The following is a 24,741-nucleotide window of genomic DNA, read 5'->3' as shown; positions in this document are numbered from 1 at the left end:
TTTTCGTAGTCACTCGCCTTGCTTTCTTTGTGTACGGTAATACACTCGGAACTACTCGGATGTCTCCGCACTCGACAATAACTTTGTTGTTAGTATGGAGCTTGCGGAATCAGCCGAGGATTGCCGATTGACGGTCAACCAATCAGCGTTTTCACCAAACTTTGGTGAAAAATTTTGAAACTTGGATTCGATTGGCTTATATAAACTAGGTCAAACTATTTTCGTCAGAGGTTACTTGACACGATGGAGATAGGCTACAGTGAAAAGGTTAGTGTCAAGTGAGCTCTGAAGCTCAGGGTGTACTGCCATCACTCGATTGACAAAATTACCTTTACCCGGTATGGTGAATATACAACTTGTTGGAAATGTTGAAAATCTACAAGTTACAGGCCATCGCACATTTAAAAAAACTTATATGTTCAAAAATGAATGCCAAACTATGAAAAAACAGGAACAGATAAAGAAAAAAAACCCATTAAGCTACATTTGGCACAACTCAAAAGTTTTGTGTGCGGCCATTTTGCTACACGCCAGTAAATTAAGAGAATATTCAGTGAAATCGATACACGGATATTCCTTATTATTCCTTTGGTGTATAAAATGTTACATAATTATATCCTGTATCGTCTCGTTAAGTTTATTAGTATAAAACTCGAAAGGCCATTGTAGAAACACCTCTACATCTTACCGGTCTCTGTGCCTTTCTCTCCCGCCATTTTCTCATGGAGCTAATAGCCCCCTTTATGAAAACGAGGCCAAGTCTAACAATTTCCTAAATAACCGCCATACGAGCCGGGAAGCCGTTTGCTCCCACAGGGTACATGTATCTGTGCATTATTATGTAATTCAGGTGAGGGGTGTTCAGAGAGGTCAGTAGAAGATGGAGGAGACAGATATTCAGGGTACGTTGCTACAATTGCCACATGTCGACCAAAAATTAAGCACAAAAAATGACATCAAGTTGCATTTGCCTTCCATACATGATATAAAATAACGTTGCGTATTTTGTGTTGACGACGTTGGCCCAAATGATGCAGTTCGCGGTTTAGTCCTTATGACCGTAGAAACATTGTACAAATGTCAAATACACTCGCCATTAGAAGTCAAAAATCAACTAAAAGTTTGAATAATACATTTTCTGTTATTTTAGAGAGGAAATGCATTTGCCAATGAGGAAGTGATGGGCTTATTTTGGCTGCCAAAAGGTCTGAACTGGACATCCGTCTTCAGCAGTGTAAAACTATTGAGCAGGTATCTACATTCATTTTATGGGTTTTGTTTTATGGGAGAGGACATCGACTTTTTTCAAAGTATGAAAAATGCCCTGTTCATTTAAAATAAACATACAAATGCATATTCAGCAATAAAATGTAATATGTCACTGCATGCCTGGAAACGACGGACTCAGGCTGGGTGCACGAGTGGAATTAGGGAGGTCAGGTCAAACCGTTCACGCAGTCGAAAATCTTACCTCACTGTTTGTTGTCCATCATGACTTCCAAGATTTGGGTCCTGTGATGAATGTGAAAATATATTTAAAAAGTGCATTGAATGAGCTTTCTAACAGTATGTGTAACAATGTATCATTTCTCCGTTGTTAGCCTCCAGCCATGAAAATGCTGCCAGAAATGACTGTTTACTCATTTGGTTCCCACTATTTACAAATTTTGCTCAAGAGGTTATTTTATTTTTCAAATAAAGTATGAAATTACGTACAATATTTATGGGCCTAATGCTTTATTTTTCACCTTTAAACATGTTAGTGATCATAAAAAGGGGAATCTTAATTAAAATCATGGAGATATGCAATACCTCTAGGCTCTAGAATGGTTAATGACAGTCAAACAAAAGTGAACAAAAGTAGTATTTATTTATTTTTTTCTTAACAAAAATAAAAAGGGAAAATTCCTAAAACTGCCATTACGTTATGGCAGTCTCTCCAAAAAATCTCACTGGTTTTTGTATTACCTAGCTGCTATGATGTCTAATATCAGTTTAAATTTTTTGGCAAAATGATAACTTACCAAAATTACTAATAAAATTATTAACGGATATTACTAATTTTCATTGCGCATTCTGGCTTTTTTTTTTTTTACTAGTTAAACCTTAAAATTGTATATATATGCAATTGTCATTGTAATATTGGTTGCCATGGCAACAGTGACATGGTACTTGTTTACTATTGAACTTAAATTCATAAATTGAGTAACAAGAGTGTTTCCCACTTTATATTCAGTTAAAAAATTAATGATAATGTGCAAAAAATAATTCAAACTGTTACCGTAGCAACAGCTATCATAATGACGATTTCCATAGCAACAGATACATTCCATAGAAGCCAGTATTTTTGTTTTTAGTGATGGCACATTTTTTAGAAGCATTTTCATCCAAAAATAGCCTTTGGGCAGTGATGCTGAAGCCTTAAGGTTGAAAAAAAAATAGTGTTGATCAGTATTGATATTTAGCAACGGTTGCCATGGAAATAATGGATAAATTACAGAAAATTATATCTTGTCAGATTCATCTTGGCATACTGTAACTTTCCAGAAAATTTCAAATGGATATTTCACTCCATAAAATGATTCAAAAGTTATGCCAATTTTGTTTAATTGATAGGGCAATTAGGTGACACTTTTGGCTTCCACAATTACATATACTTGCATACCACTTTTCAAAATTTTGTGGGCAACTAGTATTCTTTTAAATTTAATAACTTTTGATTGGCTTGCTTGATTTTTCAAAAAATAAAATGTTTTGGAAAGCTCATGAATTACTCTATCAAATGAGATCATTTTGGGTGATATTTATGTTACTATCAAAGTTGACCTGACCTCTCTAGTAGAATGAACAAGGCAAAGTCTAGCTAGTTTTTCATCAATATTTCCTACAAATAACTGTAAAAGGGATAACAACTGGTTGTTTTGGCAAAGAAAGTATTTACCTGGGGAAAACAATGATTTTCCCATACCCATACAAACCAGTGTTCAACTAATCCATTCCAACATTCAAAGATAGTTTTTTTTCTTTTTTTTTTTCTAAAAAGTTTTTTTCTGGTAATAATCTGTTAAGAGATTGTTACGGAGGCATAAACAGCCACCTGGTCTGTTGGCAAGCATTGTAAAGTCCGCTACTGAAGAAAATGTGGTGCTTCATTAAATATGTTCATATCATTTTAACGTTGAATAGAATTTTATATATAAATGCTAAAATAAGATCTACATATGATCATAATGATCTACATATTGCTTTATTGAATTGTTTTTGTTTTGTTTTTTTTATGTGATTTTCTTCTTTTAATTTCAGGGACTCCCAACTACTGCGTTTCCGGGAAATAGGATACATGCTCCATGAAAGATCTAGGCTTCAGATCCAGACTGCCATGTTGCCGGCAGACTTGGTTGTCCAGCCAGGGTTCTGGCAAATTCAGCTGTCCTGCCATTCTGATGGGTGACTCGGCTGTCCTACCATGAAGCTGACAGACTGGGTTGTCCTGCCATGTTCTGGCAGTCTCAGTTGTCTTGCCATGTAGCTGGCAGTCTCAGTTGTCCTGCCAGAGTTTTGGCAGACTCGGCTATCCTGCCATTCTAATGGCAGTGTTGGCTGTCCTGCCATGAAACTGGCAGTCTAGATTGTCCTGCCTTGTTGTGGCAGTCTCGGTTGTCCTGCCATGTTCTGGCAGTCTCAGTTGTCTTGCCATGTAGCTGGCAGACTTGGTTGTCCTGCCAGAGTTCTGGCAGTTTCGGCTGTCCTGTCATTCTGATGGCAGGTCCGGCTGTCCTGCCATGAAACTGGCAGTCTAGATTGTCCTGCCATGTTCTGGCAGTCTCAGTTGTCTTGCCATGTAGCTGGCAGACTTGGTTGTCCTGCCAGAGTTTTGGCAAATTTGGCTGTCCTGTCATTCTGATGGCAGGTTCGGCTGTCCTGCCATGAAACTGGCAGTTTAGATTGTCCTGCCATGTTCTGGCAGTCTCGGTTGTCCTGCCATGTTCTGGCAGTCTCAGTTGTCTTGCCATGTAGCTGGCAGACTTGGTTGTCCTGCCAGAGTTCTGGCAGATTCGGCTGTCCTGTCATTCTGATGGCAGGTTCGGCTGTCCTGCCATGAAACTGGCAGTCTAGATTGTCCTGCCATGTTCTGGCAGTCTCGGTTGTCCTGCCATGTTCTGGCAGTCTCAGTTGTCTTGCCATGTAGCTGGCAGACCTGGTTGTCCTGCCAGAGTTCTGGCAGATTCGGCTGTCCTGTCATTCTGATGGCAGGTTCGGCTGTCCTGCCATGAAACTGGCAGTCTAGATTGTCCTGCCATGTTCTGGCAGTCTCGGTTGTCCTGCCATGTTCTGGCAGTCTCAGTTGTCTTGCCATGTAGCTGGCAGACCTGGTTGTCCTGCCAGAGTTCTGGCAGATTCGGCTGTCCTGTCATTCTGATGGCAGGTTCGGCTGTCCTGCCATGAAACTGGCAGTCTAGATTGTCCTGCCATGTTCTGGCAGTCTCGGTTGTCCTGCCATGTTCTGGCAGTCTCAGTTGTCTTGCCATGTAGCTGGCAGACTTGGTTGTCCTGCCAGAGTTCTGGCAGATTCGGCTGTCCTGTCATTCTGATGGCAGGTTCGGCTGTCCTGCCATGAAACTGGCAGTCTAGATTGTCCTGCCATGTTCAGGCAGTCTTGGTTGTCCTGCCATGTTCTGGCAGTCTCATTTGTCTTGCCATGTAGCTGGCAGACTTGGTTGTCCTGCCAGAGTTCTGGCAGATTCGGCTGTTCTGTCATTCTGATGGCAGGTTCGGCTGTCCTGCCATGAAACTGGCAGTCTAGATTGTCCTGCCATGTTCTGGCAGTCTCGGTTGTCCTGCCATGTTCTGGCAGTCTCAGTTGTCTTGCCATGTAGCTGGCAGACTTGGTTGTCCTGCCACAGTTCTCGCAGATTTGGCTGTCCTGTCATTCTGATGGCAGGTTCGGCTGTCCTGCTATGAAACTGGCAGTCTTGGTTGTCCTGCCATGTTCTGGCAGTCTCAGTTGTCTTGACATCATGTTGGCAGACTTGGTTGTCCTGCCATGAAGCTGGCAGTTTGGGTTGCTCTTCCATGTTCTGGCAGTATCAATTGTTCTGCAATGTTTTGGCAGTCTCAGTCATCCTGCCATGATACTGGCAGTTTAGGTTATCCTGCCATGACACTGGCAGTCCCGGTTGTCCTGCCATGACATTGGCAGTCCCGGTTGTCCTGCCATGACATTGGCAGTCTCGGTTGTCCTGCCATGACACTGGCAGTCTCGGTTGTCCTGCCATGACATTGGCAGTCTCGGTTGTCCTGCCATGACATTGGCAGTCCCGGTTGTCCTGTCATGACACTGGCAGTCCCGGTTGTCCTGTCATGACACTGGCAGTCCCGGTTGTCCTGTCATGACACTGGCAGTCTCGGTTGTCCTGCCATGACACTGGCAGTCTCGGTCGTCCTGCCATGACATTGGCAGTCTCGGTCGTCCTGCCATGACATTGGCAGTCTCGGTTGTCCTGCCATGACATTGGCAGTCTCGGTTGTCCTGCCATGACATTGGCAGTCTCGGTTGTCCTGCCATGACACTGGCAGTCTCGGTTGTCCTGCCATGACATTGGCAGTCTCGGTTGTCCTGCCATGACATTGGCAGTCCCGGTTGTCCTGTCATGACATTGGCAGTCCCGGTTGTCCTGTCATGACACTGGCAGTCCCGGTTGTCCTGTCATGACACTGGCAGTCTCGGTTGTCCTGCCATGACACTGGCAGTCTCGGTTGTCCTGCCATGACATTGGCAGTCTCGGTCGTCCTGCCATGACATTGGCAGTCTGGGTTGTCCTGCCATGTTCTGGCAGTCTGGGTTGTCCTGCCATGATGCTGGCAGTCTTGATGGTCCTGCCATGTTCTGGCAGTCTGGGTTGTCCTGCCATGTTCTGGCAGTCTTGATGGTCCTGCCATGTTCTGGCAGTCTGGGTTGTCCTGCCATGTTCTGGCAGTCTGGGTTGTCCTGCCATGATGCTGGCAGTCTTGATGGTCCTGCCATGTTCTGGCAGTCTGGGTTGTCCTGCCATGTTCTGGCAGTCTTGATGGTCCTGCCATGTTCTGGCAGTCTGGGTGGTCCTGCCATGTTCTGGCAGTCTCGGTTGTCTTGCCATGAAATCTCGAGAGAATTTAGTACACAAGTAGCAAGCATACTGGTCGGTCACCTGTGTTTGGTACCGTAGATAGCATATAATGTGAGTAATTGTAAAATGTATTTTTTTTACTTTAACGCATATACTTTAGTTTGTTTCTATTATTTTCTAAGAGTTTATTATTTATCGCATACTCACGACATTTTTTCATTTTTTTTAGATTTGTACAAAGAGTCCAAAGTACACAGAGGACAAACGTGCCATGGTGTCTATTGTGCTAACGAAATTGTTACAAATTGTGTTATCTATACGTCAGTAAAGGACTCAGTCTTTTTATGTTTAACGTCGTCTATAATACTTGACGGTCCTGCAATGTTCTGGCAGTTTTCAGTTGTCCTGCCATGATGCTGGCGGTCTTGATGGCCCTGCCATGTTTTGGCAGTCTCGGTGGTCCTGCCATGAAGCTGTCAGTTTTCAGTTGTCTTGCCATGATGCTGGCAGTCTTGATGGCCCTGCCATGTTCTGGCAGTCTCGATGGTCCTGCCATGAAGCTGGTAGTCTCGGCTGCCCTGCCCTGATGCTATGCTATGTAGCAGATATCATACTTAAACATGGTCTGAACACTGTCATTTTTGCAGATGACACACAAGTCTATATTACATGCAAGAGCAACCAGTCCTCAACAATCACTCCTATGGAGGCTTGTCTTGCTTAGTTTTTGAGAATGGATGAAAGTGAACATGTTGGCTTTAAATGATACTAAGATTCAGTTGATATGGTTTACATCAAGGTTCAAAGCAAATTGGAAAAAATGCAGCAAATGTCAACATTTGCATAGATGTTCTTATAAAACCATGTAGTTCTGTAAAAGATCTGGTAGTTACCCTCAATGAAAATGGCACTGTGGGGAAGCACGTATCTGAAGTGTGTAAATCAGCATCTTATGCACTATGGCGCAATGGAAATTTAAGGAAAGTGTTCAATAACAGAACCACTGAGAAATTAGTACATGCATTTAAATCATCAAGATAAGGTGACTGCAAGTCTCCTCTTTGGTACATGTGACTATTAGATTAAGAAATTAAGAAAGGTTATTCAAAACTCGGCTGCAAGACTGGTTTGTCAAACAAAGTGCAATAGTGCACACCATATCACTCCCATTTTGAAAGGATAACACTAGCTGCCAGTGAAGCCATGAAACTAGCAGTCTCGGTTGTCCTGCCATGTTCTGGAAGTTTCAGTTGTCCTGACATGATGCTGGCAGTCTCACTTGTCTTTCCATGTTTTGTCAGTCTCGGTTGTCCTGCCATGATGCTGGCAGTGTCACTTGTCTTGCCATGTTTTGGCAGTCTCGGTTGTCCTGCCATGATGCTGGCAGTCTTGGTTATCCTGTGATGCTCAAATTAGAAAACCATGCAGCTCTATAGGATTATCTTTTTTTCATTAAATTTATAGTTTCATTTTTCTTATTCTGGCATTTTCAAAGTGTGAACTAAACTTTCATTGGCCTGAACCTTTTGCTTGTTTCACATTTTACTAAAATCAGTTTTACCTGTTGTGCATTTTTCAGGGAGTGGTTACAAGGCAGCAAGAGAACTGATATAGACCTGTCATCCAGTGATTCATGTCTAGATGTCTTACCAGTACACCTGTGGCAGAGTACCCCAGTACATCTACCACCACCCTTGGCTCTGCAGTCAGCAAACCGATGAATTCACCCCTCCCCCCAAGCAGCCACCTTTGCCCCTGTTCTCATTTGGACTCAAATGTTGTGATCTAGCCAGTCCCAGTCTACCTGACAGCAGCAGCAGCCATCTAGCCAGCAAAGTCACGTGTTATCCTTTCCACCTTACTTAACTGCAGGCAATCCGTCAATAGAGAGTGCAGTGAAAAAATTACAAATGGTTTAAAATTAACATTTAATATGTGGTGTGCATTTTCAACTGAGAACAAAATTATTAAAGGCATTTCTTCATCTGCATCATACATTGAAATGCAGATTACATATTTGTAAAAACACATCAACTTATTAGCTCTTGATAGTTTTCATGCAGCCTGGTTTTGGTTGATATAAATTTTTTCGTCGTGTACTCTTAATTATGAATCTGTACTTCAGTGTGAAGTCGTGTACCTGAAGCTGACTGATTTTGATGGCCACAATGTACAGCTCTTCATATCTTTTGTGATCTAATGTGGGCAGTTTGCCTCTATGACATATATATATATACCGTGTATATATATATATATATATATATATATATATATATATATATATATATATATATATGAACAATGAACAGTTCAGTTCACATTGTATATATTGCATAATTTAGTCTTTTACAAAGCCTTTAATGTTTTTTGTTACTTGCAGTATTGAATAAACTTAGAATAGTTATCATTGAAAGAAACTTATTGATGGTTGTTTTCTTTGTCATTTCCTGGGTAAAGTAATAAAAGGCGATTTGCATTATTTTAAAACACACATTGGTACTATGGTGAAAATGTAGATGGCATCCTATTCAAATTGATTGATTTTATTTATACCATTTAGGTGCAGTCTTCTGTTGAGCATTTTGGCTATTCTGTTGATTTTCAATTTATTTCTCTTGAACAACCTCAAAACAGTGAAGGAAACATGGAAGGAAGCAATTGTTGCAAGTATTTTTCTTTTGTATTAAATAAAATGCAGTTTTAGTACAGCCTGGGAGCCACTGGCTTATGTGACGGTTATTTAGGAAAATATTAAATTTGGCCTCGTTTTCAAAAAGGGAGTGGTGAGCTTCAAGAAAAAAATGGAGGGAGAAGAAGACACTGAGACAGGTAAGATGTACATATGTTTATACAATGACCAGTTGATTTATATACTAATAAATTTGACAAGACAATACAGCGTATGCTTCAGTTACATTTTATACGCTAAAGGAATGTGTATCGATTTCACTGAGTATTTTCTGAAGTTACATTTGTCTTCCAAAGTGGCCGCACACAAAGCAGCATTGTAAATGTTTTTGAATTGTGACAAATGTAGATGGACTTTTCCTTCATCTGTTCAGGTTTTTCCATAGTTTGACATTCATTTTTGAACATTTAAAATTTTGAGCACTGACCAAACCTGTAACTTGGTGATTTTCGATATTTCCAACAAGGTTTATGTTTAGCGTAATCAATCACAGCATCGGCTGATAGCCCTGGTATTTTAGTCTCGTGAATTCACAATTAAATATTTAATGCATGCTTTCTTATGCCATTACATCATGTTTTGTTGTTAATAAGATGGAATGGTTTGTGAATTGGCATCATGTTCCGCCCTGCATGGGGTGAGTGTAGGGGTACACATGCTTGTAAATATAGTTGTGAAAGATACAAAATTGAAAAACAACCACAAGCATGTTTTCAAAAACATGAATAACAAATTTCAACTTTACACGTTTACCCCTTGGTCAGGGGGCAAATGTATGATGTCAATATGGGGGAAAACTTGTTACTCAAATATAAGTTTTATTAATTTTTTTACCTTCATTGGTTGACGATTTTTAATAGATAAACCCTGTGCGTCATAAAATGCCACTATTACATTGTGTGTTTTCAAATTGTCATAGCCATATCATAGGCAAATTTTCATCAAAATTTTTTTAATGTGCTAGAGTATCTGCTGGATGTGTCAACAAAACTGGTTCTCTAGTTAGTGGAACAGATCCTAATGCTTTTGAGGATACGGCATCATACATACATGCATTGTTTTGTTACCATAACTTTATTTTTGCCTCGCAAATTGACTGCCATATGTGCTCTCTTTCTTTCTCATCACACACACACACACACACACACACCTGCATACACATGGCTTATTAGTTTGTTAAAGAAAATTGTTTCATGAAATAGAAACCTTATATTTGTAAAACTCCTCCTTTGTTTTAATATATAAATATGGTGTATTTTGTGAAACAAAATGTACCAGTACAATAATAAGTGTATGATAGTCATGAACACTGAAGTTTGTAGATGTACCCCAGAATGTACCTGTATTTCCTAAAATCTTCAGGGTTTGATTTCTATGGGGTTTTAATTGATTTGAAGATGTGCATGTTTGCCACAGTTCAGCTCCTAATGATAAGCTTTATTTATCTATACTGATACACTATTTAGATATTCCCTATTACCAAGAATGTGATTTATTATTTATATTGATTTTAGTGTGTTGTGTTGTGTGTGTGTGTGGAAAGATATTTCCAGTTAGAAAAGTGCCTTTAGGTTACTTTTTAAAACTTTTTAATTTTTTAATTTAATATTTTTCTAGGCTTGAAGAACATGAATGGGACCAGGATTAATCATTTTGCCATTCCTTGGCCTGCAATTATTATGACAGAAGCACCTATCATTTCCAAATGCTGTGTGGCATTGAGCACCATCACAACCTCTGACATTCTTTCAAGGGATGAAAAATATTTTTTGCTGTGCTAGCTGATGCTAATAATGATAATATTTATTGATCATCAGTATAACAAGTTTGTCATATTATTTTATTGGTAGGAGGTTTGAACCATGCACCAAAAGTACAGGGTAGGATATATTAAAGGGATAATAACTCTTCGTTTTGGCCAAAAAATTAATTTTACTGGAGTAAACAACAATTGTTCCAAACTTACCAAAGGTTAATGAATCCATTTTTACATTCAAAGTTAGTCATTGTTTTTTTTTTCTAAAAGTTTTTTTTTGTTATAATCTCTTAAGAGCTTATAACAGAGTATAGCCATCAATGGAAGTAACGTGGTCTAAAGACAAGCTCAGATATTAGAATAATAGCTATAACTGCCACAGATATTGCAAGTACGACTTTTTTCTGCATACTCGGCTGTGAATTGATTTGTGTCATTCACGGATGAAGGTAAAGTTCCTTACATGCTTACATTGACAGAAAGCTGAATAAATTTGCCACAACTTGCTGTAATTTAAAAATCTGACCTGTTCTTTATGAATGCAAGCATTGAAGATAAAGTTGAATTTCCGTTATAGCTTTAGTGAATTTTCGATTTCAAACTCCCTTTTGTACACAAAATAGGATTTAGATCAACTCAAAGAGCATCACACATGATTTGAAATTTATTTATTAAAATAACCGTATACATGAACGTAACAAAACGCTTATACCCTTAATAGCCGAGATATTCCACTGTTTCTGACATCCTATAAATTAAAAAAATACTCCATTAAAATATCTATAACTTCTGGTTTGGTTAAAACCACCTAGCGGCAGACTGGTGGCTCCCGGGCTGGTGATGTTTTTATGTACAGACACAGATGTGTCTGTACATATAGCCGTAACCTGCGTCTGTCGCCGCCGCTGCTGTCGCCGTGCACTTTTACCGATAACACGATAAGTGGAAAACCGTTTTTTTCTTTTGGCTTGAAACTTACAAAACCGATGAATATTCATAATAAGGTCAAGTTCGAAAATCAGCATGATCGGGCCATTTTTGGAAAGTTATGCTGTTTTTTTTCAGCATTTATGCAACACCGATAACACGATTAGTGAAAAATTGCTTTACTTTTTGGCTTGAAACTTACAAAACTGATGAATGTCCATAATATGTAGGTCAAGTTAGAAAATTGGCATGATCTTGCCATTTTTATAAAAGTTTGCTGTTTTTTTCACTTTTTTCAGCATACATGCAACACCTATAACACATTTTAAGGAAAATCGATCGGCCAATTGTCTTGAAATTCACAGGAGTGATCAATGTTACTGAAATACAGATTAAGGTTTGAAAATAAGCTTTATCAGTTAAGTTTTGGTGAAGTTATGCCTTTTTTTGTATATAAGTGTTTTTTCCTCAAATTTAATTCTCAGGCATGTTAACAGTCTCATTAGATATGTAAAGTTGTTCTTTTGACATTTTCTGCATCTTAACAATATTTTTAGTTGATTATTTAAAAATGATGGTAAACCTGTTATTGTGTATTGTGTAATAAAGTGTCAAAAATGGGGAAAAAACTAGTATCTTTACATTTTGTCAGATTCAATCATTCATTATGTTCAGAATCTCAGAATGGAGCAAATTGGACATTTAAAATTGTACTATTGATATTTTTATCATGTCATCAATTTTGTTAGTTGATTATTTAAAAATGACAGTAAATTGATTATTTTGTTTTATCTAAAAAAAGGTGCTGAAAATGGAAAGAAAATCATTTCAGAACAGTTTTCTCTTGTTTACATTTTGGCATTTTGAAGGTGTGACTCTTAACTTCCATGACCTTGAAGACCTTTTCATGTCATATTTTCTGAACATCCATGATACTCTTATTTTATTATTAAAATTGATGGTCATTATACTGTTGAGCATTATGTAATATTGCATCAAAATGAAAAAATAACCTATTTTGGACACTGATGACCATCAAGGGAGAACCAGGTTACTCATGGTAGGCTACTTACTGAAAAGTGCAGCTTGTGTTGGAAAATCAGTGTGATTGTTTTCTGTTTTGTAAGCAATGCACTGGTCTTACTTTAAATTTAAGCTATTGTTCATACAATATTTTACCAATCACCCCCTCCTTACTGTACTTAGTCCAAAAGTATATTCTAAATGGTAATTTAAGATTGTTTAATAAATAACTTCTTACACCATGTAAATAACTGTATGTGTCTTGAAATAATAGCTAAGAATACATCTTTTCCGTCAATATTAATTGTTCTGACTCCCAGTTCATGGTTTGTCATTCTTAATTTGCAGAGTATAATTTATCTTGATTTCACAAAGTTAGTGTGTGTGTGTTGTTCAAATTTACAATATAATTTAAAGAATATTAAAAATAAATATTTTGTTGTAGTTTTCCTTATATCTGATCGACAGTGTGTCTATACAAAATGCAGAAATGAATGGGTACACAGTAAAAAATGCGTTCTGGGAAGGGCAGAGAAATGTTGGGAAAAGAGGGATATTTATAAAATTAAAGTATTTTCCTTGTTATCCGTAAAAAGTGTCTTATTTTTCTTCCAGTAGGCGTTTAGGTGTGTACCGCAGGCGGTACAAATGACCGCCAGCCTTCTGCGCATAGTTACTGTGCGCATACTCCCGCTCCACCAAGCATTTTCCTCAGCTAGCCTATGGTCAAGAAGATATAAAGAGGACCTTTTTTTAAACCATATCGGTCAAAAAACATTTTATTCGAGATGAGACAAAAAAAAAAAAAGAAGCAACTCGGCGTGAACCTACGTAAATTGTATCTAATTCTGGGCTGTTGTGCAAATGGACCAAATTTATCCAGAGTGGAAATTTTCCCAGCAAATAGAGTTATTTCGAACCGCCCCCCCCCTCCCCAGCTCGGCTACGGCCCCGATTATGTGTACTGGTACCTAAAAATCGTGATTCGGATTTTGTTTTCGGACAGTGGAACATTAAGTGACACAGTTTCAAAATAATCGTTATCTTGTTCATTTATCTTTTCATCACCATCACTGTCGGATCCAATTAAGGTACAAATAACCTGACGTGTTAGACTTTCTTCCTTTCTTTTCCTCTGAATTTTCCTGTATTCAGTCCCCAAGAAGAACACCACAGGTGTCACAAATAACCTGGCAGCTAGTGTACATGTAGGCGTTGATCAGCTTCAGTGATTTCAGCCATCGCCCCTAGCGCATTTTGGTTTTTGTCGCGATTACCAAAGATGAAACAAACGGTGCGATAACATAGGGATATTTGTTCTCAACTACAACATTTTCCTATGCATCAGGAGAGCGCTGGAGAGCGAAGTGCTGCACATAGCTGCCACAAAGGGCGGGGGTGGGGGGGGGGGGGGGGTGGGGGCTCTAGTCAAACGTTGCATTTTCTTAAATTAAAAGAAACATTCTTGAAAAAACAAAGAATTTTTTTTTTAAGATTTGGTATTAACTCATTGCATTTAGACCCCCCACAAAGAAAATTCAGCAGGCAATGCCGAACTTTCTCCATTCTTGGTTCACACAGCTGTACTCGCCTAGTGTAGAAATGGCACACGAAAAACAAATGCAGACTTGACATTTAATATGGAATATTTATTTCCAAATCATTATTCATCAGTTTTTTCTTGTTTTGCTGACTGATAAATGAAAATAAGGATTGAAATCATGTTTTAATAACTTATAATAATCTCTTTGATGTCATTGTGACATCATTTCATTAATTGAATTCGCCAGTGAAGCAAACAAAAAAACATTGACTATTCTACGTCATACGACAACTATTGAAAGCGATATTTTGGCTCTCCATATTTTCCAAATTATCGTCTTTAAAAGAGTTACACGCCCCACAAACGACCCTCATGTTAGTGTCTAGTCACAGCAACAGTCGCTCTTATGCCTGACTTCATCTGGCCGCTACAAGAGCTTTCAAGCGGCAAGGCATTCCTTGGGATAGGTTTTTAGAGTTTAGTTTGAAATAAAATTCCAGGCAACTGTCAAAACTTGTTCAATTTGGTTCTGTTTTGTTGTAGGACATACAGGCCGTTGATTCGGCGAGTAATGACCTACCCACATATTGTCTATGTGGTTAAAAAATGGCGATTTTGATTACCAAAGTAGCTGCTCATTCCCTTGGTTCTGTAAGTTATCTGCTATTAAAAGTGCTCTGTGTGAACCAGCAATCTCATCGTGCAACCTTAAATTGTTCCTAAGGTGCCCCCTATCAAATGATACCACATTGATTCCCAGATTATTCCTTTATTTGATCTGGTTCAGGTTTTCATCGAGAACTACCATTGGTGTTTTGGCACCAATGTGGTATCCACTCCAAATACTGACGCTGTCAATGACCCTAGTCACTTTAAAAGCAGCACACGTTTCGTCGAAGGCCTCTTCAGGATGTTTGTAAACTCTGTTTTGACCAGTTGAGCGGTGCAGGTGAAATCTGACCTCAATAAAGAAAGCCACGCAGTTTCAGTGTTCTACCAAGAAACGGTCATGGTCCCCAATTCATTAGAGAAACAGACGACGCTGTTTTACTGTTTACAGTGGCTTCCTTAGAGGTCGTCTGGTATCCTAACCTGCTGAAACCAGTTTTGTGTTCACTAAGAGCCTTGAGAAATGCGCTTTGGTGACAATTTGCCCCTCATTCTGAACGGACTGGGTGGATTTTGTTTAGATGCAGCAGCATATCCGGAATGACAGTGAGTCCTGTACCCTGGTGGTTAGATTTCGATACACTGGGCGTGGCCTCTGTGTAGGTAAATCAGATGTGGCATAACTCTATAAAAATGTACAGACCCTTCCGTGTGACTCAATAATCTGTCTGGCAATGTCTGTCTTTTTCGCTCCATTCTGGCATAAATAAACGATTTTGTAAAACATTGCTTAACTCATTTTACGCACTGCAAAACCGACCGCCTGCATACAAAAATTCAAATTCTTAGATGCAGTAGTTGCCGACATATGAATACATTTATGACAGAACCATGCTTCGCCAAAGCCACTACCCGATCAAATTACTGCATATTACACAATGCAAATGTGCAACAGACATAGTAGTCAGTTAATTGGTAGCGACACACCTGACTAAACACTTCTCTAGTCAGATATCTTACATGAGTTTTTTTAAATAAGAACGCATTTTAACCAAGGTATACCTTTGAAACTTATATATTCCATATTAAATGTCAAGTCTGTATGTAGGGGAGACCGGGGCTAGTTGGACCCCGGGGTAAGTTGGCTCTCCATCAAGTCTCTATAATAAAGTTACTTTAAGATGCTAAATTATTTCATTTGGACTCACTGCCGACGCTTTCTTAACACTGTTGGATACGGTCACTTTACAAAATGATGTGATCAATTCTTTTACCCCAAAGTTACTTTGTCATAAATTGATGGGGGGCCAACTTACCTCGGGGTCCAACTAGCCCCGGTCTCCCCTACGTCACGTAGAGAAGGCCGTGGAGAGGGGCAGGGACGCGGAGAAGGTCGTGGGGGGGGGGGGGGACAGGGGAGAAGGCCACGGGGAGGGGCAGGGTGCGGTCAATACACACTCTACACATCAGGACTTGACTTTTTAATGATGGCATCGGGTCAGTCTTGGCTGTTTACATGATTCTCGGACCATCCCCTCAAGACAACCCCCCAAGACACCCCACCTTCCCAGAAAAAATGTTCTGGTTTTCAATTATCTATTTTATACATCTATTTAATTAAAACATTTCTTGCTTACCCACCTCTACCTGAAGACAGAATTTTATTAAAAGCAGGCATTTATAATTTTTCTCAATATCACATTTTTACTCTCATCATTATATTCATTACAGTGGGAATTATCCGGGGGTGGGGGGTGGGTGTCCTAATTTCCCGGAAAGATTTTTGAGATCTAAAATTATCTAAAAACGAGGATGAATAAGAACATTTGAAGCTTTTTTTCAAATAATACGCCCATGAAATTTCTTTGGGAAGATAAGGTTTAAGAAATTGAAGTTGACTTATCAACTCTATCATTTATGGCAGTTTGAAAAAATTTGTTCGGGACTTCTAGGTCTTATTAACGGATTAGGCGTTTACTGACACTAGCCGGAAATCTATTAGCACTAACGCCCATGTTAACCACAAGACCCACGAATTACCCAACACATCTATTTAGCACCAACAATATGATACCTAGTTCTAACATTCATCTGGTAGTGCTGGTTGATTTATATGTTTGGAGGTTAATATAGGTGTTAGTGCTAAAAGATTTGTAGGCAGTGTTAGTAAGCGCCTAATCCGTTTATAAGGCTTGACTTCCAAGCAGTATACCAATTTGACTATAGTTTTAAAGTCAATCAAAGATTGATGTTAAGGAAGAAGCACAGTGTAAGTGCAAATGAAACGTTCTGCTTGTTTCGACAGTGATCTCCTTGTTGAGCTGCCGAGTCCTATTAGTCTGTGGTTTGGGACAAGTTGAAGACAGAATCCATGGGCATGATCCCAGAGCTGCGGTTATCTGTCGCTGGGATCGTGAGCTAAATGTGGCCTCAAACAGATATGGAAACAAAACTTAAAATTGCGCTGATACACACCATTATTCAATCTTGCGTTTGCTGGGGACACAGTGATCACATCTCTTTAACTGATCTAGTCTGTGTAAACAACATAAAGAACAGTTATCTAATATTCAGAGACCAAGTTCAGTGTTTGGAATCTTATATAGTATAGAAAACATGCATGAACAGTTTCGGACAAAGTTTACAATTTCACGCCTGTGTTAATCCAGACACCAAGTCTATTTTTCGAGAAAAGAACACCAACCAGTTTGTATATATACTGTATACTCAAAATTGAACAATCTGTTTTAACAAGGGTAATGTGCTATTAGACTGCGGTGTTTTGCTTCTGATGCTGTTTCAATCATGATTGTGACAGATTCCACAAATATCACCCCATTGTGTTAGTGAAGACTGAATGTAAGGCGAGGAGTGGGGGGGGGGGGGGGGGGGGGGTGCACCGCCCTTTTGTGATACGGCAGATAGCATGTGCGTGCATTCCAATGATTGGAGTGTTTGAAGGGGAATGAGGTGGAGGGGGGGGGGATAACGGGGATGGATGTAGGAAAGAGGAAGAGAAACGTACGAAACGATCAGTTCGTTACAACAGCCGTAGGCCTACATCCTCAAGTGGTCCCCGACAGCACGTTGAGTCTAAGAGATTTTTGGGGACACCTCAGCGTACCTTTGGAGTGGTATAAGTTGTAGAACCAATAAATGTAGTAGTTGTAGTACAGCGTAGTACGACTATATGATGATGATGTAATAGTAGTAGTAGTAGTAGTAGTAGTAGTAGTAGTAAGAGTAGTTGTAGTATAGAAGGCAATAATAATAATAATAATATTATAAACTGGCAAGGGCTGTATATCAGTAATACTCACATACACGTTGCTGTGAATACAATACAGTTAAACCAATTGATCAATGTGCGGATCTCGTTACAGCACCCTTATTTAATGGTTATATCATACAGCAACAAGGAGACAAATTACCTCTAAATCAGAAAGCTCCATGAAACGCGCCGTGCATCATTTTTCGGACTTTGTTGTAACACGTATTAGTAAACACCGAGTATATTTATCCCTGGAACTTAACTTGTAATGTGTAAAGGACACATACATATTTATTTATTTGATATAAATATACAACATTGGTCAAAAAGGTTGTCCCACCTTCAGTGTCACGTGCTTTTATTTATAAATGATCAGATCACAGGTGAAAATTGTTATAAATAGTGATGTTCATTCCAGATATCATAACCAACATGATTAGAGATACAGAAAATACAAACTAGCGGTGAAGATATCAATATTTTTAAATATTAAAATACCATTTATTCACATAAGATAAGATATCAATATTTAATACCATTTATGCAACCCCTCAAATCCGACGTTTCACTGTGATTTTCACAGACGTAAAGAAATGTCCATTATATTGAAATGACACCACTAAATGCCTCCAAATTTACACACATTTAGCATTAGGGTCTGCTCGTTAAAGGCTATGTGTCTAATAGCGTTTGTGTTTACCGCGTACTGTAACTATCTCCTGTAGGCGGCGGCCTGCCTTCAACAAGGGTAACAATTCTGTTTTGTTGAATATTGTCCCATTCTTCCTAAAGAACTTGGGGGCATTGGTCCAGATTATTAGGAGTTTGGTTCTCCTTTGCATTGCACACTTCACTTCATCCCACAGATGCTTAGTAAGGTTAATAACAGGGCTCAAAGAGCTAGTTTGTATTTTCTGTAACACTAATCATGTTAGTTATGGTGTCTGGAATGAAAATCACCATTCAAAGCAATTAACTCCTGTGATGTGATCATTTATAAATAAAAGCACATGAAACTGGGGATGAGACAACCTTTTTGACCTATGTGGTATATTATTTAATGCATTTTTTATTATTTATAAAGTGTCGCTAAAGGGTTTCAAGTGCACACGCGTTTTCACTTTTGCTGCTTGTCTACCGAATTTGACAACTATTTAAAATTACTTTTCAAACGAGGTAATATTCTGGCGACTGTCGCGTCTTCGCATGATTGTGACGTCTACCACAGAATTGATGGAAATGTGCTAGATGTGACAAGCCGTTGGTCGCAGTATATTGTAGGCCATAAACACATTTAAACCAGCTATTTCACTAAGAATATCGTTGAATGGTTTTTAATCCACATCACTTGGTTCCGCATCGACCCACCCGAATACAAGGTCCCTTTATACAATTGTTAGAATTAAGGTTTATTTGTGTCATACGCCCAGACATATGGCCACATTTAATCCGGAGTTGTTTTCATGATTTGATAACTTATTCAATTGTGGACCTAAGAGGGGCTTACTCCCCCCTGCTCCCCCCCCCTCATGCTTATAGTTTCTGATACATGTATATCCATTTTCCCACTCCCACCCCGACCCCATATATTGTTTTAAAAACAGCATTGCAAGAAAAACGAGACAAAAGTAATCCCTTTTCACCCACGTTTGCCGCACGTATTATACTAAAATTCTCTTCCCCTACTGTTTTACATTTGCCGAACGAATAAGGATAAATTTGATCCCTGTGCCATCCCTCCCCTTTCTAGACAAAACCTTTGATTCCCAAGTGCGTTATTACATTATGCTAACTACGGAGGTTAAGGGGTTAATTTTCAGGATTGGGCGCAGATAACAACTGTAAAAAACAAGGAATTTAAGGCATACATGTTTTTAAGGAATGAGATTAATGAGTACGATCTCAGTAAAAAAAAAGGCAACAAAAAGTCAACTGGTAATTCATTGATTTTGGGCTGTGCGGAAAATAAAAACCTGCAGTCACATTTTACATGTATGTTTCCTGATTTGACAGTCTTTGTGATTTTCTACAATCACTTTATTATTTACAAAACCTTGTTATTTTAAAGTTATTTTCGAACCAGTCATTATAAGTGACTTAAATTTTTCAAAAACATAACGCTTTCCCTATTCATAATGGGCGTCCTTTAAAGATAAATGCATTCTTTCATATCCCCCTTCTCTCTCTCTCTCTCTCTCTCTCTCTCGCGAAATCAACACTTCTCCTTTTCCCAAGAACGTCTCAACTCTTGTTCGTCCTATTCCCTCTGCACAGTAAGTATGAGGACCTTTCCTGAGATTTGCACCGGTAAATGTTAGATTTTTTCCGTTAAGAACAACTGTATATTCACACGGTTATATGCATTGTATTTTAAAATTAAAGTGGATCATTTTTCTAAAACTATCCTGAATATTCCATTGTATAGCCAAGTAGGTAAGGTACTTGGAACTCGCTGGCCTGAAATACAGGGTCTCAAATTATTAACAGAACTCAGTACTTTTTATTTCTTGGGCAAACATTTGCAAACTATAATGTGATTAAAGCCGTCTCCATAGCAACACTTTCACATTATGCAAATTGACGGAAGTAATTTTTTTTTAAAAAACCGGTCAGCGTTTAATTCCCGACCGATACAAATTCTGTTAAACCGATAACTATTTGGAAAAACCTGTGAGCATCCTGTCTTGAGAAACGTATTTACAATAGCGAGTTTCCAGGGTAGAAGATATTCGGATGCGGAGATGTGGCATGTTAATGGATGGTACAGTCGGGCCATTCACGTTTTGAAAAAAACAGTTTTGTTGAATCATTTCTAAAAAGTCCAATATAGGATATTTTATTTGTATCTTTCTTGTTTTTTTTTTTTTTTTTGTAACTTGATGCCTCTCTTTGTGTGTGTGTGTGTGTGCGTGTGCGTGTGGGCACGCTTGCGTTCGTGTGCGAGAGCGCGCGCACACACGTGAGTTGTTGTGTGCCGGTTAGGCACGTGAAATGAAGGCGTTTCGATACATTTTATTTCATCCTTTCTCGGCCCGTAGCCAGAGGGTTGGGGGGGGGGGGGTTCGCTGGGAAAAGATCCCCTCTAGGTAAAAATTTATCTAGGTGCACGAAGGTTCAATGGTAAAAGGTTCACCTTTTCAGAAAAAGAACACCCCTTTTGAAAGTACAGGCCTGTATCTCGATATTTACTAAGAGAGGGCCAATGATACTTTCTGACCACAGGGTCGCCACAAGTATGTTAACAAAATGTTGTAATTTATGTAATTTTGTCTACCCCTGTGATATCAGTGTATATTAGTGTGATCAGCGGTAATCTTTTCAATGACTGTAAAACATACAAAAGGATGCACATTTAATGCTGTTATCAGTATGTTACATGTGGTATTTAGAAGACTGAACAATAAAAAGCGCACCTGCAGAGACGGGGTGAAATGGAAATAAACTCATTTCAGTACAGTTATATTTCATTTACATTTTGCCATTTTAAAGGTGTGACTTTTAACTTCCATGGGATTGAAGAACTTTGCTTGTCACATTTTCTGAATATCCATGATAGTTATATTTTATTATTAAAAATTGATGGTCATTATGCTGTTAAGTATTACCATTTTCATTGTGGGACTTGGGCATGAAGCCCATGCAATGGTAATCAAATTTTCTAAATGTCCACGTTAATAATATTAGGTAATTAAATTTGGTGGTAATTATACAGTTTATCATTATGCAATAATTACATAATTACATCAGAACCTACTTCACCGCAAACGTTATGAAAAGAAAACTGCGTTACTTTTTAACTTACAAGAATGATTCTTAGGATAGACATACAGCTCAAATTAGAAAACAAGCTTCATTGGATTATCACTTTTTATTGAATTCATGCAAGTTTGGGGGAAATGTTCATTTTGCTCATTCTGGCATTTTGACTGTGAACTTTGTGAATTGAAATTCTCATGGACCTGAAGCCTTATGCTTTTACTTTTATTCGTACTTGTTATGCATAATGAAAATTTGATACTGACTTTGTAGTTAAGCATAATATATTATTGCATCAGAATTGACAGTATCCTAGCTTTTTGTCTGTACATTTTACAGCTTTGCTGCCTTGTTTTTAATAATGTATTTAATTAAGTGTATTTCTGCTTCGAGTGCCCTATAAATCACTTACCAGTTCTTCAATAAAAGATTGAGTAGTTAGTGTATTTTGTTAAAATTTAACCCAAGTTTATAACGTCTCATTAAGTGGACTATTTTACACAAACTCCATTTATTGAGTATTTTGCATATGTGTTTCTGTGTTGTTTTCTCCTGATACCCAAACCATATCCTATTAATTACTGTACATCAAAAATACTGCCTGATGTAGACAAAGGCAGATGAATTTAGAACTGTATAGATTCTGACCTCCCACGTGTACAAAGGCATGTATAATTGGGAATCGTCCCATGTCGCCCACTAGATAGATTCGCCATGAAAATCAATCTTAGAAAAAAATGCAGTTAAAAAGTATAATCGTAACTATGCAGTCATGTTTTCTATGGAAGCAAGCTGTTGACTCCCTTTGCTTAAATCTACATGTATATCAACAACGATTTGTTTGCACACTGTGTATATTGCCAGTACTGGCAGAGATTCGTTGTATAACTCTTTACCGGTATTTGAAAAAAGGAATGTATGGGCGCATTCAGATTCACACATCGTACTACCTGGGTCGGTCCAACTCTGCGGGAGGTTCTCGATAAAGTGCGATCAGTGGAATCAGCTTAATCAGGACACAATCCTTGATTACAACCCAGCTGCTCACAGAAGCTTGTCAAAGAATCCAGCTACATTAGTTTTAGGCAGAATAAACGTGATTTGAATTATAATAGTCACAGTCACTAATAATGTGAAAAAGTGAGTAAAAAGCTTTCGGATATCAAAACATTGATACCCCAGGGGTAAGTCCCGAATTCCACGCCAAGGGGGCGAGCATCAGCATTGTATCTGAAGCCTGGCATTTCGAAAAAAACTACCCTCTTCAAATTATTCTTGATTCGCACCTGTACTTAAATGCTTTGGAATTCATAACTATTCTAAACCTCATAGAATGATGCCTATAAAAGCCTTGAGTCAAATTACAAAGAATAAAAAGCACGATGAAGTGTGTATGCAGCCCTCCCTCCAAGCTGCTCTGACAACTGTAAGTAATACCTACATACCGTTGTATACTTCAACCAGGAAGAGAAATATCAAACCGCGTGGGGAAGCAAAACGAATAATAGTAAATGCAATTTATTTTGTACTCCACTTTGTTGCTCTTACAGCAACAGCAGAAGTGTACATTTCTACCTTCTATTTCAGTCTCAGGCCCGTAGCCAGGGGGGGGGGGGGGGGGGGTTTCGGGGGGTTCGAAAGAACCACCCTTTTTGCTGGGAAAAGGTCCACTCTGGGTAAAATTAGATCTATTTACTTGAGGATTTTATGGTAAAAGGTCCACTTTTTCAGAAAACGAACCCCTCCCCCTCTGAAATTGCTGGCTACGGGCCTGAGTCTATTAATCACTCTTTGAGGCGAATTACACAGAGTGTTTTATTGTTAAGTTATTAATTTATCTTATTATCAGGCTCTGTAACGTAAGAACGTAAGAAAACACGATCGTTTTTATTATACTTCAGCAGGTAAAAGTGCTTGTTGAAATGCGTTCGCAAAACGAATATTTGAAATTGAAAAAAAAAAAAAATAGACTTTCGTGTACAAGTACAAGTACAGAAAGTATTATTAAAAGTCTATTCAAAGTGTAACCACCCATTCTCCAGGGGAAAACAGATTTTATGGTAAACATATATTTTATGAATATTTTTTTGGTAGGTGGGTAGGTGGGTAGTAGTCAAGCAATTAAAAGTGACAGATAATCTAAGGGATACTAGGATAAGCAAGAGAATCTGTTTATGCCAACTCTCCCTAGAGGTGCACCTTGATTCAAGGTTTACTTAATCAAGGGGGGGGGGGGGGTAATGAAGCAATTAAAAGTAACAGTTAATTCATCAAAGGGTTACCTGAGAGTGGGATCATCTGTTTACCCCACCTTTACCTGGAGATATGCTTTGATCAGATTTTAAATTAAATTTTCTGTTCTTCCATTTCTAAAATTTTCTGTACTTGTACTCCATGAAAATAATGTATAATGAGATTAGCATTCTCTATCCTCGAGTTGCATCATCACACTAAGAAAAGTTCATAAAATGGATGAAAAGATTTGAAATTATATATATTTGTACATAAATATACATTCTTCTGGGGGGAATTTTCCGGGAAGGGGGGTTTGTCTGATATCCCCTCCCGTTTTATTTAGTAGCACAGAAGTGAGCTTTGATCTTTTCAAGATCTGTGTGCTTCGTCTGTGTGCAGCCAAATAAGGCATAGGCCTACATGTCTGATTCAATTTTTATCCGATTGAAAGCATATCTCACTAACATATAAATAACTGTTCACTAATACAGGGATATATTTGTCGACAATAAAGCCGCCATTCCCGTCAAATTTTTCTATGTATAAGTGCTCAGTAGCCATTATTTAACACAGTTTACTTAACGTCAATACTCTGCCCTACCAGTTCCACGAGGTTATTTGAAATAGAACATGTTCTTTTCTTTTGCTGTTTAATATGATAACTTTCATATTGTTTTCTTGATACCTTTCTACCCGGTAAGTCTATTACACCATTTTCAATCACAACTTTTGAAGTTTATCGCGTGTGAATGTTTATCGCGTGGAAATGTTTTCTTTTCTTCCATTCTTCTATTATGATTACCAGTCAGCGTTAGTGATTGACGT

General features: G+C 38.6%; 2 protein-coding genes and 1 long non-coding RNA gene across 3 annotated transcripts in view; all 3 read left to right on the top strand.

Annotated features, from left to right (window-relative positions):
- Positions 1 to 657: 657 nt before the first annotated feature.
- On the top strand, positions 658 to 5,281 carry LOC106181179 (uncharacterized). The gene is made up of 3 exons (XR_001240181.2): positions 658 to 902; positions 1,151 to 1,251; positions 3,304 to 5,281. It is a non-coding gene; the product is annotated as an uncharacterized LOC106181179 (long non-coding RNA).
- A 280-nt stretch (positions 5,282 to 5,561) lies between these two features.
- Positions 5,562 to 8,322, top strand: LOC147759541 (uncharacterized). The gene is made up of 2 exons (XM_086998178.1): positions 5,562 to 6,218; positions 7,687 to 8,322. Exon 1 carries the CDS (start codon positions 5,826 to 5,828, stop codon positions 6,204 to 6,206), a length of 381 nt encoding a protein of 126 aa, XP_086854304.1. The 5' UTR covers positions 5,562 to 5,825; the 3' UTR covers positions 6,207 to 6,218; positions 7,687 to 8,322.
- Positions 8,323 to 8,908: 586 nt separating this feature from the next.
- LOC106153054 (uncharacterized) overlaps positions 8,909 to 24,741 on the top strand; it is a 77,260-nt gene continuing 61,427 nt past the window's right edge. Inside the window, exon 1 of the mRNA XM_086997510.1 lies at positions 8,909 to 8,936. Coding sequence (XP_086853636.1) covers positions 8,909 to 8,936 — 28 coding nt within the window. The remainder of the gene's footprint in view (positions 8,937 to 24,741) is intronic.

The sequence above is a fragment of the Lingula anatina genome, chromosome 10, assembly GCF_051362555.1.
Source record: "Lingula anatina isolate TDL-2025a chromosome 10, LinAna3.0, whole genome shotgun sequence".
NCBI lineage: Eukaryota > Metazoa > Brachiopoda > Lingulata > Lingulida > Lingulidae > Lingula > Lingula anatina.
Note: the sequence above shows the minus strand (reverse complement) of the source record. Positions and strands in the feature narration are given on the sequence as shown.